Genomic DNA, 18,799 nt, shown 5'->3' with positions numbered 1-18,799 from the left:
ATTTGGGTTTTGTGTCTGTACATTTTGAACACTGGCCAATGCATATTTTGGCAAGAAAAATTTAAAATAGTCAATATTAATTGAACCAAATGACAAAGGTTTGTTCAGCACACTCGCAAATCTCTGGGATCAAGATGTGCCTTCTTTTGAACTTGTAAATTGTTGGTTTTAAAGACTTGAAAAAGTTACAATAATTGCTGCAATAGGATCGTAATTAAATTTTGCTACATTGTATGCTTATAAACTTATAATAATTGTAACAAAGTTCTTTAAAAAGAAAGGACAAATAACTTTAACTAAAACAACTGACAAATAATAGTTTATACTTATTTTTGCTCCATTGTGAAGACAGCTGAAAGCTGATGTGAATCACTATCGAGTCTGTTGCCAGGGCAAAAACCAGTAATGGTGTCCATTTGAGAGGTCCTGAGAAAGATCCCCTGGCCCCGATTTCTCGAAAAGTCCTTTATAATACGATTAAGCTAAAGCTCACTATTATTGTTTTTCAAAAATTCGTGTAAATTTTACTTGTTTAAGAGTTATTATACTTCAGATGGGAATTATCGTTATGATTAGCACAATAAACCATTTTTCATGTATCAAAAATCAATTTAAGTTTGGTTTTTTGCTAATCGAAATAAGCTACTTAAGCCAGTTAAGCTCAAGAAGTTTCTAGAAATTTGGGCTTGGTGAGGACCAAACTTGCAAACCTCATGGGTGAGAGGCAGACACCTATACCACTAGACCACTCTCACCATTCTAATATTGCACCTCACAATTACAAATGATTGCAAAACATGCAGGAATACATACAACTAGACAAACATAAACAAACAAGGTGGCCATTTACTGGTCAAAATGTGCTATACAACTAACAAGAACACTTAAAACTTCAAACAAATCAAGACCTAATAAAAAATCATCAGATTTCATCAAACATCAGTCTGTTGACAAGAATAAATACAAAATCGGGCCTAAATTTCAATTTAATAAAGGTTTTTCCTTACTTATCACAGACAAATTATAAAATACAATGAAACAGATAAAAATAATATCAAATGTCAGATGAATTTTAGCTTCAACATTTTTTATAATCATACATACTAATATATAAATAAGATGTATTCAATCCACATTTTATGGCATACTGAGCGGTTTAGGACATGTAGGTAGGTATTGCAATAAATTTATCACATTGAATAGGATTGGCATAAGGAATAACAAATAAGCTAGAGTAAAATCATAGGAGCTGTATTACGCATGTGTAAAACTGAATCAATCAATTTGTAAATATAAACAATAGAAGATCACTGACAAATTACCAAGTTTGAATATACTGCATGAACTTAAATATGAAATGCACTTTTTTCAATAAGATTCATTTAAATCATATCAAAATCTGAGACTCATCTATATCACAGTAATTTTGCTGTGTAATAATTATGCTGCGAATTAAGTCATAAATGACCGAAAATTTAAATGCTTAAAATTCTCAAAATATTGTTTTTAGCCTAAATTGAATTTATGCCATGAAGTTTTATGTGTGTAGGTACAATATTTATGGAACTACACATGACAAATCTTTTTTGGAACAGGACATACGCAACTCCAATATAACCCCCAAATAACTGGGGGTATAATAAATAAAATCTTAAAATTGGTATTGAGTCATTCATTCAATATCCTTCAAACTCAAAATACCTTCTCTTTTTTTTATAAGACTAGGAAAAGGTGAAAATCTTACGGTTCATGATTCTCTATGATGCTGGAATGGGCAATAAATGGAACTTTTCGGACAATATTGGTACCATAGTCTTTCATGGATGAAACACAGCACACAACATGGAACACAAGTATTGATAACACAGCTATATTGGGCTCACAATTAAAGTGTGATTAAAATGAATGAAATAAATTGTGCCGCAGAGCATACTCCATCGTTCAGCTGTTGTTTTTCAGTTGAAAATGTGATATTACTCAACGAATGTTTGTATTATCTCTTGGGCCTTTTTGATTCGGAAATTGCCATATTATAAATAATTTGGGCATCCCCAAATTACCTAGATAATAATATTCTTAATAATTATTTTGTAGAAGAGTAGTGATGCAAAAACACTTAAATCAGCTTTGTTTTGACTACAGAAAACATGTATTCTTCCTAAAACAAAAACCTTTAAGGGGGTCTCAAAAATCTACGAGAATTTATTTTTATTTTTGTGAAAAGTATATCGATTTCGGTATTGGGAATAAACACTGCATACCAATTTTGTTATCCTGAATGCTTTGGGATTATTACCAAGGTTAAGATTTTGCACCACAATGAAACACCAAGGCTACAGCACAATACCCCAAAAATGCTTTGTTGGAAAATAAGATGAGCTTATAAATAATCAATATGAGACTAAAAGGTTTGAGACCAACACTTTCAATAACAGAAACATGTGCGACATTGAACATACATGTAGTAAACCAAGTCATAAATAATTTAAGGCAAGTTTTTTTTTGTTTTGTGTTTTACTCAGACTCCTCAGAAGAAAAAACAGCAATTTTCAATTTCTGCCGTGTTACGAACTGATTAAGGTTAAAGTGAAAGTTTTTGATAGTTGATGTTAATCGATTGAAAAACAATGATCATTTTGTAATTTGTTTTAGTTGAATTAATATCCACTCCTATACTGTTATGGAAACTGCTTAGCTAGTAAGGATAAATATTGTAATCCAACTTGGACTGTTTTGCAAAGTTGTGGAGCACAAAAGGACAGTGTGTTTTCAAGTTTTCCACAAAAATAGCCCCCCCCCCCCCCCCCCAAAAAAAAAAATAATATAAAAAATCATGCCTTGGGGTGTGCATATTCATTTATCAAGAAGTTGAAAGTATAACACACTTTCTACAATGTACCTAGATTATGTGACATTATTATTTAAAAGGCAATCTAAACACAGCAAGAAAAAATGGACGGATTAAAATAAAGTAAACAATGTCTAAAACAAATAAAACATTTCTGGCAAGATAAAAAATAAATAACTTAGTACATAATTTAAAACATTAAAAATAAATAAAATAAACACTTAGGTCCATTAAGGATGGGAATAAAAGTGTAATTAACACTTGGTCAAAATTAAATAACTGAAAATGGATCAAAACTCAGTAATTCAGTTTATAAAGGTCTGACTGCCCCTATAAGCCGCATTCTGGCTGTGCGAGTAAGTATTTTGTCTGAAATAGGGCAATTTGTCCACACCAGATGTTACGGTATATGCCAAAGAAATAAATTTTTATGTCAAAATTCCATGGAAACCAAAATTAAATAAATCCAGATGCTTCCTTAGGGATAATTTAAAAAAAGAAAGAATGAAATGTATATTGACTTGAAGGCAAACAGTCTATTAATATGCAATTCGTTGATTGGATAAAAACTATAATATATATTTTAATATATTTTATAATCTGGTGAAAAAACTCTAAAACAAAACAACTAGTTATATATTGCAACAATCCACCACAACAATCATAGTATAAAGCATTAATACAGAAAAATGTTGTCAAGGTCAAATCCAAATACAAACATATGGGGCTGTTTCATCAAGAATACTAGGAGCGGTCTTGTACCTAGGAGTGATTTTGTTCCTAGGAGCAATTGTGTTTCTAGGAGTGATTTTGTTCCTAGGAGCGATTGTGTTTCTAGGAGTGATTTTCAACAGTATATTTTATAACTAAGTATAAACCTGCTCCTTTAGGCTTCTTAATGAAGGCCCCGCATCACTTTATGTTAACAATACAACTCAAATCATTCAAAATTATAATTTCAATGGAATCAAAACTATTTTTCAGTTAAGATTACAAGTGTAGAGGCAAGCATGCACACTTTGCTGGTGTATAATCAATCTAGATAAGCACTTGCGTGTGTAAATAGAAGTCTACCCATAATGTTCCAATCATTAACACAACTAATAACATGGAAAAATAATAAAACATAAATATATAAACTAGATATGAACAAGAATCTGAAAAAATATCAATACAAATAGCTTAAAATATCATTGTATGCTTATGCAAATACTTTAAAGCTAATGAGCATTATGATCCCTTATGTAACAATTTTCTTGAATTTAGGCACCTTACTTATGTAATATCAATTAACAATTAATTAGTACCCCTTTTTAATCTGACACATTCTTTTATCTTTTCAGGCAAATATTTAAAGCATTTTTGTTTCTTTTTAGACTAAATTCCCAATTTAGTCAGTATAATTATATGGTTTTTGTCCGCATCTGGCACATTTCCCATTCTCAAATTGGTGAATAAAACACTGTACTGACAATTACTGTGCCCCAAAGTATATATAAATCTCTACTTTTTCATAATTGTCTATTTACATAATTACAATCATTGAGTGACTTTTTTGTCCATGCACTGGAATACCCATCCGCAATATACAGACAACAATTTCTCGTTATTTAGTTAATAATAGCACTGAGAAATTAAAATGTATGGCACATAGAGTTGTCAAGTTTTCACTCCAAAATACAGTTTTAACTAGCGTTGTTTTTCTTTCCTACATTGTCTAGTCATTTAACCCAATAACAGTATGAAAAATATCTTGACAAAACTGAAATAAAACAGTACCTATTAATATTCAAACTTTAAATTTGAATACCGGTACTTAATCATGGTAATACCCTAGGATTGTCCACAGATTAATTAAGGACGGACATATGAATAAAGAAAGGCACTCTTCGTAGGTGCTACTACCTAACAAACTACATGTTAACACTATTCACAGAATAGCCTCAAAAAGAAAGTGCTGCGTTAATGGCCCATGCTTGCGTTACGTCCCGGAGTTTTGCGGACACCACACGTGCACGAGAATCTGCTGTTTAAACCAAACTTCTTGCGGCATATGGGGCATGATTCCCCAATGTTGGAGCGAGGCGAGGTCTTGATCCGTGATCCGCTCAGACCAAACCCATAACTGTCTTCCATGGGACTGCTGTAAGACCCACTCCTGCAATAGAGCTCAAGTCAGTATACTATATAAGAATATATCTCAATCAAATGTTTGTTCTTTTTCCAGAACCTATATTCTTTAACAGATCAATGAATGTACATCAGCTGTCCTATATTCATGAAGCATCTTAAAGTTGAAGTTAATCTCAATCCACTTACTTATATTAAGAGTAATTTTTTAAACTGTCATAATTTTATAAGAAACAATCATTGTTAAAGGGTTCAAAGTTGATCGTAAAATTACAGTTGTTATTACACATGTTCTTCAATTGGATTAATATAGTTGAGGATTTTATTATTTTGAGTAAAATTCAGATCTTATCTTGGACACTTTGTGAATATGGCTCCAGGTACAACCATTCTCCTAGCTTTTTTATCAGACACAATGTTTACTGATATTTATCGAAATAATTGCTATGAATGCAGTCATAAACACAGAATTCACAATTCAAAAATGCTTTCATTTTTGTTTGCTCATGAAGTTTGGGAACATGTTTCATGTTTCAGTAATAGCAGACACATTTTTGCTACCTAAAATAGGGGTAACAATGATAACAAGGATGCAAATGCTCGTTTTTTTTCCAGTTGAACAAGGGTCATAACTCAGTAATGATCGAAGCGAGAGTTATAGGTCTTGTGTACATGTGTGTATTAATTCTTGCAGCATGTGTAACGGTTGTTCATTTTAATATCTTTGAAGGGTTTTTGAGTCATGGAACCTCGACGACACAAGAAGCTATGACAATATCACTACTCGTTCCCTGAGAACAAGTCAAGCTAAAGACAGTGAGTGTATACCATGTTATAAATTATGTCATATATGGCATAAGGAAGCAACTAAAATGAAAACATAAAACAAAGATAACTTTTTATCTACAGCATTTTTAAATGAAATAAAGGGCAGTCTACCATGCTTAAAGAGCCCCGCCTTCATTTCATTGCAAGAGTTTTATTAGGTGATTAGTTTCTTCAAACACTTTTACAAACTTGTTTTGAAAAGAATAATTTGACAATGCTCTATCTGGCAGCGGGTTTTCAAAAGGTTTGTCGAAGTGTTTTAAGAAACTTAACTCTCAATCAAACTCTAGTATAAGACCGAAGGTGGGGCTCTGAAGCAGCGTAGAGTGCACTTTCTTCATTTAAGATGGTGAAGAAATAGTAAAGTAAACTTTGTTTTAAGTCTTCATTCAAAGCAAAATATTACCTTTGACGTAGCATTTATGATGCAATTTATCACGTGGTATGCACACAGTGTAAAAATAATCCTTAAATGAATGCCCAATGTACTTACAGGTTACTGTTATCTTGCGTGGATTTGAAACTGGGTGGTCTTTTGCTGGAGTTCATCGGTGGACGTGTATTAGTTGTAAATGCCTGTGATGGCCGTATTCCACTGGGTCCAGGCACAGGGGAGTCCCGCTCAGCTGACAAGAACAAGAAAGGATACATTATAATTACAGGACATCTAACCCTAGGAATTTTTTAAGAAGGTCTGTTGGTGTAATATGGTATGATAAATGCTCAGCTGATGAATATTAGGGCATGATAATAATTATAATCCAGTAACAAAGTTTAAGGTCATTTAGGCCTAAGTGGAGAGTACAGAACGGATGAGATAAAGTATCAACAAATATTTAGGGGCTGTTTCAAAAAGAATCATAGTAGCAATTTTGTGCCTAGGAGTGATCTTTTACGGTGTTGATGCCTCTTGTTATTCATTTTAGAAGGCTCACCTCTGGGAGTGAAGGTGGAACGCAAGCCTGTTCCAGAGGGAGCTCCGGGTTTATCTGAAATGGAAACATCAAAAGCTGAAACAGCGCTTTTAGCTACAATACAGGCCAATAAAATATATATTTCTAAGTACTATGAACTGCAATGGTTAAACTTAATGAAACATAAACAACTGTAGGCTCTGTGGACCAGCTCATAATATCCAGGAAACCAGTTCAATGGTGTTTTACAGACTTGCTCTCAAAAGGTGTTTCTTTTGGTTAACACAAACAAGAGGCACATCAGTGCCTGTGCTCCACTGGCCAAAAGGTTCAAGCAAAGACCACCTAACGAACATTTTCGTCAAGTTTCATAGAAATACAATCATCAATTTTTGAGGAGAAGTTATTTAATTTTTTTTTTTACTTTAATAGCTCTGGCTGCCATGTTGTGCAGTGGACCGAAATGATTTGGGCAATTTGAGTAAAGGAGCACCAAACAAACATTTCTGTCAAGTTTTATCGAAAAAAGGTCATCGGTTTCGACGACAAGTCGTATAAAGTTTTTTTTATTTTTTAGCTCTGGCAGCCATGGTGTGCAGTGGACTGGAACCATTTAACAAATTTTGGTTAATGACCACCCAAGGAACATTTCTGTCAAGTTTCATCAAAATCTGATCATCGGTTAACATTTAATCTGAATAGATTATGAAGCAAATATCTAACCTGAACAAGAACTGACGAGATAGAATCGACTTGGTGTTTCACTTACACTTTTCGGCCATTTAAGTTACTAAAAATAGCTGTTTCATAAACTTTCAGAATGTCACTTAAACGAAAATTAATGTTCAGTCTATATATACTTTCCTATGTATAAATGTAAGGTTTTTAAATTGATCTTTTTGTGAGAACTTTATGCTTATATGTTTACTCATAAATTATTATTGTTTAAAAATTATTTAAAGATGCTATACGTGAAAAATTAAGACATTATTTTTTTTTCTATTAAAGGGAGGTAATTCAGTAGTAAAATGTAATCAAAGCTATTAAAGCATGGCATTTCTTTTCTAACCATGTTGATATTATTACAGTCTATTCAAGCAAGATGCCTTTTGTTTTTACATAGTACCATAGGTTCTGAAAAACAAGGAGCACTATTCCCAACAGAAGGATGTCACTCCCTATCACTGCATGAGCATCATAATAAAGAAATGTTTACTCAAACTGCAAGCTGCTCAATTGAAATAGGTATTTACCTCAAGCATACAGTTTTATAATGTGGCAAAATAGTCGGACTACTAGATTGTCATTCGGACTAGTAAAATATGCCATTATGCTAGTCCAACTGGCTAGTAGGTTAAAATGTTTTTCGTGAAGACTGCGGACGAGAAGTCCTTAAAGGTTTTTCTATTTTTAACTCTCGCAGCCATGTTGTGCAGCGGACCGGAACCATTTGGGCAATTTTGGTTAAAGGGCATCCCGATGAACATTTATGTAAAGTTTCATCAAAATCTGATAATCGGTTTCTGAGAAGATGTAGTTTAACGTTTTTTTCTATTCTTAGCTCTGGTGCCCATGTTGTGCAGCAGACCAGAACTGTTTGGGCTATTTTGGTTAAGGACTACCCAAGTAACATTTCTGTCAAGTTTCATTGCAAAACGATCATCGGTTTCTGAGGAGAAGTCGTTTAAAGGTTTTTCTATTTTTACCTCTGGGGGCCATCTTGTGCAGTGGACCGAAACCATTGAAGCAAATTTGATAAAGGACCATCCAAGGAACATTTCTTTTAAGTTTCATCAAAATCTGATCATCGGTTTCTGAGAAGATGTTCTTTAAAGGTTTTTCTATTTTTTTGCCCTGGCAGCCATGTTGTGCAGCGGACCGGAACCATTTGAGCAATTTTGGTTAAGGACCACCCAAGGAACAATTCTGTCAAGTTTCATCAAAATCTGCCTATCCATTTCAGAGGAGATGTCGTTTAAAGGTTTTGCTATTTTTAACTGTGGCGGCCATATTGTGCAATGGACCAGAACCATTTGAGCAATTTTAATAAAGGACCACCCAAGGAACATTACTGTCAAGTTTCATCAAAATCTGCCGAACCGTTTCAGAGGAGATGTCGTTTAAAGATTTTGCTATTTTTAGCTCTGGCGGCCATATTGTGCAATGGACCGGAACCATTTGAGCAATTTTGGTAAAGGACCACCAAAGGAACATTCCTGTGAAGTTTTGTCAAAATCCGCTTATCAGTTTCAGAGGAGATGTCGTTTAAAGTAAAAGTTTACGCACGCACGCACGCACGCACGCACTCACGACGGACAATCTGTGACGACATAAGCTCCATGGCCTTCGGCCAGTGGAGCTAAAAATTAGACTTTGGATGAAAATGCCCGAATTCTTACACTAGTGCTTGGCATCCAACTTTTGAACAAGCTCTGCCATATAAATTACAGATTTTCAGCAAGCCTGAGGAGAAGTTTACCAGCACAAGGCTTTCAGGCTTGTGCTTATTTCAACCATTGCCATACATCAATATAAAGGTTAATTTGTTTTCTAAGTTAAGTAAGTGGTAAAACTCATTAATCCTCATTACTTAGTGATAGGATTATATTTTGTCTCTTACTCATAGTGTCTCTGCCTGTTTGTCGAAATGGGTCAAAATGGCTGCTAGGGGAGCGTGGTGAGTCAGAATCCTCTGTTTCCCTTGAATGACCCCGCGGACGGGGAATATGCTTTGCGTACTGAAACAAATACATTGCCAAAAGTGAAAAATACAACTTCAATGTACATAAACATCATTATACAAAACAAATGCCCTGTTATGTTTGATTCTAAAGTAGTGTAAGCCTCATAATTTTTATCAGAGATATTTGGCAAACTTTCTAGGTGTATCATGAAATGTGAAAACTTAAACTGGAAAGGATGTCTTCTTTAGAGATATCCATATCATGAGGTCTAATTAATTCAAATAGAACGAAACAGTAAAATGGAAAATCAGCATCTACTCTGGCAAGTCCCTGGAAAAAGCAAAAACTACAACCCAGGTAGGTAATCAATATTTGCACTATAAACATAGTTTACAGAACCTATTGAAATTGCAGACAAACTATCAACATTTAGATATGGGTTGTACGTTTTTGGTATTTTGCATTCCCGGTAAATACACAGAAATTAAGTTGGTTGTTTGTTACCTGTTTAGCCTTTTGGCTTTTACTGCCAAAGTCCCTTGCCGCCGGTTTGCCAGATGGATTGAGAGGCGTGCCATGTTCTTTAGTCCACTTCTCACAGAATGGAATATGGTGCTTTGCTGTTGGATGGCTAAATGAGCGTCCACACCACTTGCATTGGATCTGAGCTGTGACGAGGAGTGATTTGGAATATCATTGAAGAGTTATCACTTAAGGTCGTGAATACCCCCAGTCACTGCTAATACCCATAACTAGAATTATCACTGAATATCGTGAATATTCCCAGTCACTGCTGATACACATAATCAGAATAGTAGAATAAGAATTATGATTTTAGGTTTAATACAGTGAATCATTCTTTTAAATTTATAATATTTAGAGTTATTTTTGCACAACTTGTTCAATTCCATTGCTTTGTAAATATACTAGCATACTCAACTTGACCATTTATATAGTTATATATATATAAATCCTGATTTTCCAATTCATAAAAAAGTTTCATTTTGATATGGGATAGTCCCTGAGCACGGTTCATAATTTGAAAGAATTATTGTCACATGTTTTCAAGCAGGTCTTTATTCTGTCCTTCAAGTAATTTTGGGAGAAGAATTTAGCCCCAATCTCTACAAATATATATTTTTGTATCTTAAACTAACCTATCTTGAAAAATAGTTCTCACATTTTGTCATTTTTAAATAACATTTTTACCCAAGCCTTCATCTTTGTTTTCCCTGCCAGTACGATCAGTGGTGCTGGGCGTTGTTGCAGAGTTGTATGGACGGGCATTTGCTTTATGAGCCCGTTTTGCCCGTCGGATATTGTGTAACAAATTTTCGTGGGTCTGGCGCCAGTCACCTGACCTGGAGGGAATCAAAGGTTTGAGGTTAAAGGCCACTAATACTCGAAAATTGTTTATGGCGCACTAAACATAGTCAGACATTCATACATGATGAGTTTTGCCAAGTAGTTTTACTTTGTTTCCAGTGAATGTAAAACCCTAAATGCCTTTACATTAATTTATTGCAATTAACATTAAATTTAGATTATTTCTGTATAAAATCTTTGTCCAAGGTTTTTAATACAACTTTTATACAAGAAAAAACTTTTTTAACCCTTATCAACCTGTTTTTGTTTGCCTTCTGGAATGTTAACTTAAAGGTTCACAAGCTTCTGTATGATGGAAACAGATTGTACAGAAAAAACAATGTAAGTCAGAAATGAGATAAATCCATACATATAAAAATATTAAAGAAAAACAGGGTCATCATTTCAGGCAAACTTGTTAACACTAGATCATTGTGGTAGTAACAGGTGTTTGTAACTCATGATTATATCGGACTTTGTCAACACTGCACCAAAGTTTGTAAACATTCAATGCTTTACAGGTTAAGTGAACAAACTTGAGAACAATGCTTTTTTGTGGTCACTTTTTTGCTATCAGACAGAAAGTCAATAAGGAGCGTTCAAGATGCATATGTAATGCAAGGAATAAGTCTTTCTTGATTCGTGAATTTAAACAGATATACTGGAAAAACCGAGAGTATTGCTTTAAATGATAAGTTTGTCTGAATACATGTGTATGAACAATTCTTTGCAGTAGCTAAATGCAAAACCAAGAGCATTGCTTTTAATCATATGTTTGTCTGTAAACATGTATATGAACAATTCTTTGCAGTAGCTAGATGCAAAACCAAGAGCATTGCTTTTAATCATAGATTTGTCTGTAAACATGTATATGAACAATTCTTTGCAGTAGCTAGATGCAAAACCAAGAGTGTTGCTTTACATCATAGATTTGTCTGTAAACATGTATATGAACAATTCTTTGCAGTAGCTAGATGCAAAACCAAGAGTGTTGCATTACATCATAGATTTGTCTGTAAACATGTATATGAACAATTCTTTGCAGTAGCTTTATCTAAGATACAATATAAGTACCTGTTTGGATACTGGTCCTCCTCAGGAGAGAATCCGCCATCGTTGTCCCCAGCAACCTCATCTTCGCTGTCCACATCAAACCTACCTCCATGGCGGAGAACACATGCAGGCTCGTGGGTTGACTGAAATTAGTTAGATTTTAAAACCTGAATAGCATTGCAAGGATTATTGTCAACATAATCTTATTTCTTATTTCTTAAACACTGGTCTAGTTTTTCTGTACAAAGACTAAAGTAGAAATTTTTCACAATTGACATGTAGCCAAGCCACCCTGAAATTAATATTCATGACTATTAAACCAATGGAAAGATTTACTAGTCACATGATAACCCTGGACCAACAAATGCAGGTGGATTTAAATTTAATATAATATTTTGTAAAACAAAGCTGGTAAGTATTGAGGGTCGTTTTCATCCAATTAGGCATCATGTATATTACTGCTTTTAATCATGTTCAGTCAAGTAATTTTATGATAATAACTCCTATAACAATAATTGTTTTCAATTGTTAAGTAAGTAGCACAACCAGTTAAATTCTAAATAATATAATTTATATTATTGTTTTGTTTTCTCCAAATACATTTTCACGATCATGAAATCGTAAAAGCATTTACTTCTGTACCTAATGCGTCTCAAGATTTGTTTTTATTGTGGTATATACTTCAGATGATCATTTCAAATGTTAAAAATTTAAATTACCCTCGGGACAACATAAAGAATATATATCACTTTTTTTATGAATTGATGAATTTCGGTATATTGGTATAGTTTTGAAATCAGTGACTCAGTAAACCAATAAAATTCTGATGATGACAGATCCAATGACAGTTTTCTAATGAAAAAGTAGAAATGGCAATTATAGCACATAAAAACTGGCCCAAAAAGCAATTAATAAAAATGGCAATTGGCAAATATGTAATATAATCATAGTCACCAGTTGACTAAATGGCAGCCTCTTTTCACAGTATGAGCACTTGAACAGTCGACTGTCCATGTCTGAAAATGTACAATTATCCTCATTATAATCAAAGCTAAGCAGTAAATGAAAAGTATTTAAATCATACCCTTTAATCGTTATACCAGTATAATTAAAAAATGTTTGGAATAATAGCTATCAATATAACTAAATAAAAATATCAAAAGGTTAACTGTAAACAACTGAATTGTCTCATAAAAATTAAATTAAATTCTACTTACAATTTTCTATGACATGCATGACTTTGGACTTATTTTTTAAAAAATATTGTGGCTTAAAATGTAAACGATATTTTAGGAGATCTATTACTGGGGTTATATCAATATAACATATAAAACTGAACAAACATTGAAACTTGAGGAAAACTTCAAATTAAAACTTTGAACATCCAAAGCAATAGTGTTTTATAGGGACACACTCATGTTTTTTGTAAAATGCACCTATATTTGTACAACAAATTAAAGAGTGGCAAATCATTAGGAGTGTAAAAACTAAGATACTAAAAGCTGGAACTGGCGGCCTCAGCGAACGTTGATATCTGCTGAAATATTTGCTTTGAAGACCACAATTTTCATTAGCATTAATAGCGTAAATGGCAACTAAAAATGGCTTTGTAATTTCGTGATTGGTTTAAACAGATTGACATAATCATGTGATGTCATCAATGAATTGTTAAAAGGTCAAAATATCCAAAACCTTTTTATAAGTCATGGTAGCGTTGTGGTCAAGGCGCTGGTTTTCTCATTTTATCTTGACCTTGGCGTGGGTTTGCACCAAAACCAGTTTATACTATAATTGTATTTTTTCTGTAATTTAGATATAACATGTAAAATGATGATAAAATAAGTGCCTTCAGATGCATTAACTGGGAAACTTATTTTTGGTCCCAAAACATGAGCGAGTCCCTTTAAGAACAATTATTTTTCAACTTTGAACCTGTTCGGGGCTGGGGTGTGGTTTCATCACTCTCTGGACATAAAGATATCAAACCAGTTTTCTGTACATTTTATACAAAAATATGTTTTTAAGACAGGCCATATGCAAAACATTTTGTCAGTTAAATGGAATTAAATATTTGTTTACAGTTTCATTAGTTGTTGTTAGAGTGTTAGAACCATATATTATTAAGTCTAATACATTACAACAAGGTTGACTTTCAATTTATTTTGTTAAAACTGACTGGACCTTGCACACTTATAAACTTACCAGTAATGTACACTGTAAAAACCTTCAAAATCATTATACAGTTCATCTACTAATTACATTTACATCTATTTTATACATATTAATCTTTCAGTTTTTTACTATTGTTCATGCAAATATTCTAAAAAGGGAGTAAAAATTAAATAAGACTGATAAATTTAAACAAATGCTGTCAGTCAGCAAAAGATGAGAAATAGAGGATATTTGTTTGTTTCAGAGTAAGATCTGGCAATGTATTTCATTGAGTGGGCTGAGATTACAAATAGTTTATGATGAAATATATCTATTTTTGGTGTTGACATACTTATTCAAATATATATTTCAGCCAAAAATTGCTTAAATAATACTTAATTGGAAAATTACCTCAATTTGAGCCAATTTATGCCATTTCAGGAATAACGTCATTTGGTCTTTACATAAGTTATTTTTTTTATGTAGTAAAACAGAATAAAATGAGAAAAGGTGAAAGTATATTTTAAGAATTTCTCGGTGTGTGTATCCAGCTATAATTCAACATTATTTTTATCAACCATTTAAAACCATGTCATATGAATTACAATGAAATGATTGTTTTAAGCTTTTGCTCACAGAATTGATCTGACTGGAAAATCAAAATCTGAGGGAAAAAAGTGTGTCTAATACCCAGTCATTTACGGTAACTTTAATTATGTTTTCACTTATAAAAACTAATGAGGTACATGTATTGCACCTATATATATATATAAATCTGAAGAAATGCCCTATTAAATTAAGTTAATCAGAATTTGCTAAGTGACAGATTTGATTTTTTTCAGTGTATGCATTTTTTCAAAGATTATTTGAAGAATTTCAAATCTTTTTCGCATGCTGTTTACAGTTAATGATAACTTTATGAATATATTTGAATGAAACATTGGAGGTCTGTTAATCATATCAAAAGATATCTGTAGAAAATACCATAACCTCAAATTATGTATCTTTATTACTTTTTTATACAGTTACACTTCAGATATATCAGAAATTGTCAGAGATGTTTTGATTATCATGGGCTGATTCTGATATTTATCCATGGAAATCTTCAGATACCTGTTGCTAAAGCATATCTGGTATGATAAGTTATAATGTCTGGATAATTTTTTCATGATAAGAATCATAGAAACCTAGGAATAAGGTGCTATTGGAGAATGTAAATGCATTAGACTACATAAATAAATATTTTTTGTAATATCACACAATGAGTTTTTAATTGTTTTAAAAATTCTTTGCTTTTTAACAGGCAGAAAATGCATTTTTTTCCTGAATAAGGATCTATACATGTTTGTTTTATTGTATAAATAAGGTTATTGTCTTTTATAAATGAAATTTCCACAGTCATAAATGCTTACTTACATAGATTAATACATGCAAAATTACTAGTTAGATATTTAGCGGCATTCAAAAGACGAAGTGCAATTGACAGAAATCAATTCATACATGCAAGTGAAACATTTTTTTTTTTGGATTGGGATTTTTTCTGAAGATTGGGAAAAATATCTTATATTTTGCTTTGGGAATGGGTCCGATAGTCGGAACCGTGGGTACTAAAGAAAAAGCCCTGGATTGGGAATTTTATTCAATATAGCAAAAAACAAAATACTTCGGATGGGGAATATAAACCGAATAATGGCTATAACAATGCACATCCTGTTCACCTTGTTACCTAAACATGTCAGCCATGCACCTACCATCATCTGAGTCATTGTGCCTGTCCGATTTCTCATCATACCCGAAAGGGTTATCATGATAAGTGGTGCGAGTATGGGTGCGTGAGTTGTCATGGAAACCATTCTGTGCCCTGGGCTGAGGTCCGGGGGAGGAGAACATGTACTCAGGGTCGATTCCGTTGGATTCGGGGTCAGGTACAGATCTTTCAGGTGCAACATTGCGCTTCCTGGGGCGTTGTTGGCGGGGGGTGTTGAATGATCCTGTGGACCACAACAAACAACATGCACACACAGTTATAATAAATGGGGATACATTTAAAGGAAATGCTGCATACCCAATAAACTGAATCCACTGGCATTCCAATGTAGCTGTCATTATGTGCATGCATGATACAAGCAATACAATAAAAAGCTATCAGAGGTTGTGATTATGTCGACTTGTACATGATGATAAAGCTTCACATACATGTCAAAGTTCAGTTTAAAACTTATTGACATGTGCAGATTTCACTTCAAACTTGTAACTTTTAAATACTCGCATAAATCACTTTCTTCATGCTGCTGTACATATCATTCTAAACTTGCCCAATGCTCACATATCTTGATAACGTAGTGCACAAAAAGTAGCTCATACTTACTTGTAGTATTTAATTTTTGTAACCTCTCTGTGAAAGTACATTAAACATGAATCTAAGGTATTACTAGTAAGTTTAAAATGTTATGAAAAAGTGAATTGAAACAAGATAAAGAATTATAGAATTCTCATTTCCTTAACATATGTTAGCAACTCACACTTGTACCACAATGCAACATAGTATTTATAATGAACATACCTTGGCCACCAAATAAATCCTCGAATGGCTCGTCAAAAAAGGCAGAAAACTCGAAAGATCCTGAGTGCATAGGGCTTCCCATAAAAAAAGTCTCAAATGTCATACCAAGGTCATCCACAAAAGACTTGAAGGCAAAGGAAAAGTTTGATTTTGGTGTTTGAGGTCTTGAGTATTCATATGAGAAATCGTTGTCATCCGATGGCGTTGCCGTGTGCGACCAGGGCCGCCTTTGTCTAGTGTTACTACTTCCATAGTTGTTCTTTTTCTGTTTGGGCTTTGCTTTAGGTTTCGGCTCTTTCTTTGTAAAGAATTGACTCTCCTTGCCTTCATCAGCAAAGTTCCCAAATGTTGAGCCATTGTACCTTGATTCAGACTGATGTCCAAATTTCTTAGACCATGATGATTCATACGGACCAGCAGTCGAGCTTGCTTTCGATTCAGATTTAGTATAACTTGATGTAGCTGCTTCAAAGTGTTTTGGTCGATTGAGTTCTCTTTCATGTATCTCGCGACGGTCAACATTTTTTAAGACTTCATAAGCTCCAGCAATTTCTTTAAACTTCTCCTCTGCACCAGAGTCCTTGTTCTTGTCAGGATGGAATTTCTTTGCGAGGGTTCGGTAGGCTTTTTTGACTTCATCCTCAGTTGCTCCGACTTTTATACCAAGTGTGGCAAAATGATTTTTGGTCATTGTGAATTGAAAATCATGTCAAATTTAATAATGCCTCATTTTACAAAATGTTTCTAATCCCTTACATGGAGATAAATTTGCCTACAGCCAATGATGTGTGTACACATCTGAAAAGAGAAAACAATGTTACAATTAAAGAGAAAACAATAATGTAACATTATACAGACATACCACATTGCAGAACATCTTAACAGATATGATAAAAAACAGTTAATAATGTAGAAATGCGGTAAAAGCCAGGTTTTCAACATTTGTGCAAGAACAGATATTGTGCAAAATTAATAATTGATTGATAAGAATACAGATGAAGAAGGGAAAATCTAAAAGGTGTTTAATATTAATATGCTTCTCCAACGTTAAAACAGGAGCTCCCATAACCTTTACCTTTAATGTATTGTACAGACATGAGTGTTACTGATGACACACATACATTTTCATGGTGAAAATTTGTGCCAAGTTATTTTAAATTGCCCTGAAGTATGAAGTTATAGTCTTTAAAAGAAAAAAGGAAAGGAAAGGAATTTTGTAACAGTATAAAGTTCAAGTCTCAATCATAGGTGTTGCCAGTACATTCTTTATTCGAAGGAACATTCATCTTGATACAAAAAAAATCCCATTTATTTGATTAAAAAATCGAATCATTCTAAAAGGCTACTACCAAAGGCAAGAATTTAAAAAGTGTGGTAAGACTTTAAAATTGATATTAAACAAGAACAACAAAGAAATGTCAATTTCGGGGTGAGGGTTAATAATTTGTGAAAGCATATACAGTTTTAAAGATAAAAAATCATGCGACGCCAGCAAATTTGATTGCAGGAAATTTATGAAAAGATTGAAGTGTGATTAAACTTAGAAAGACGTCAAAATGATGTACATTCATGCATTGGAAAGTCAGCTTTTGTCTATAAATTAATTATAGTGAAATGTATTTAAACATGAACTGTTGACATGCACTGGACTTTCTCTCGTTTTTATTAACCTTCAATAGATTTAATCTTTTGACAAGGGGTTGAAGACACCTTTTGCATTTCTCTAAACAAAAAATGAAATAAACAATGTATTTATAATGTTCAGGTAAAGCCTACTGTAGCTAAGTTAAACCCCAGTTAAAATATTTTTTTAAGATAATAAGACGACTAATACAAAAAAAAATGATTCTGAATAACCAAATCAATACAGTATTATGTTATCCATCAAAATAAATCGATATATGATATAAAGGTCAAAACATGAGGAGAAAACCCCTGTGTTGACAAGTGCTTAGATAACTGTTTTTTTTTGGTTTATTTTTTTGCTGTTTCAAAGTTTATAATTGTGTTAGATCTTTTTCTTATTAATTGTGAGAATCGATTGACTGCTGTCCACCAAAAAACAACAACAACGCTTATGTAAAATGATATACCTAAGATTAAACAACCATGTCAATATTTCAGTAAAATTTATATACCTTTTATGGGTATCCTGCAAGTGTGACATTTTGTTTGGTTTCCACTACAACAACAACAACGAAAGTACTCCGAATGCGAAAACGGTTAAATTATACTAAAATTACGCATAAGTCAGCGCAGTTGT

The 18,799-nt window shown here is 33.2% G+C and overlaps 1 protein-coding gene across 2 annotated transcripts; it reads right to left on the bottom strand.

Moving 5' to 3' along the window:
* Positions 1-2,804: 2,804 nt before the first annotated feature.
* LOC128234810 (zinc finger C2HC domain-containing protein T03G11.3-like) lies at positions 2,805-18,719 on the bottom strand. Of its 2 annotated transcripts, none has more exons than XM_052949336.1 (11): positions 18,675-18,719; positions 16,537-17,334; positions 16,342-16,368; positions 12,777-12,838; positions 11,844-11,965; positions 10,614-10,765; positions 9,909-10,072; positions 9,341-9,458; positions 6,742-6,795; positions 6,300-6,432; positions 2,805-5,006 (listed from the first exon to the last, which is right to left on the bottom strand). In XM_052949336.1, the coding sequence occupies exons 2-11, from the start codon at positions 17,225-17,227 to the stop codon at positions 4,811-4,813; spliced, it is 1,719 nt and encodes a 572-aa protein (XP_052805296.1). In that variant the 5' UTR covers positions 17,228-17,334; positions 18,675-18,719; the 3' UTR covers positions 2,805-4,810. The 2 variants fall into 2 exon arrangements, with proteins under 2 accessions (XP_052805296.1, XP_052805295.1); XM_052949335.1 differs by lacking the exon at positions 16,342-16,368 and adding an exon at positions 15,725-15,964.
* Positions 18,720-18,799: the final 80 nt, after the last annotated feature.

This window comes from Mya arenaria, chromosome 5 (genome assembly GCF_026914265.1).
Source record: "Mya arenaria isolate MELC-2E11 chromosome 5, ASM2691426v1".
Classification (NCBI taxonomy): domain Eukaryota; kingdom Metazoa; phylum Mollusca; class Bivalvia; order Myida; family Myidae; genus Mya; species Mya arenaria.
The sequence above is the reverse complement of the archived record's forward strand: the minus strand, read 5'-3'. Positions and strand labels throughout refer to the sequence as shown.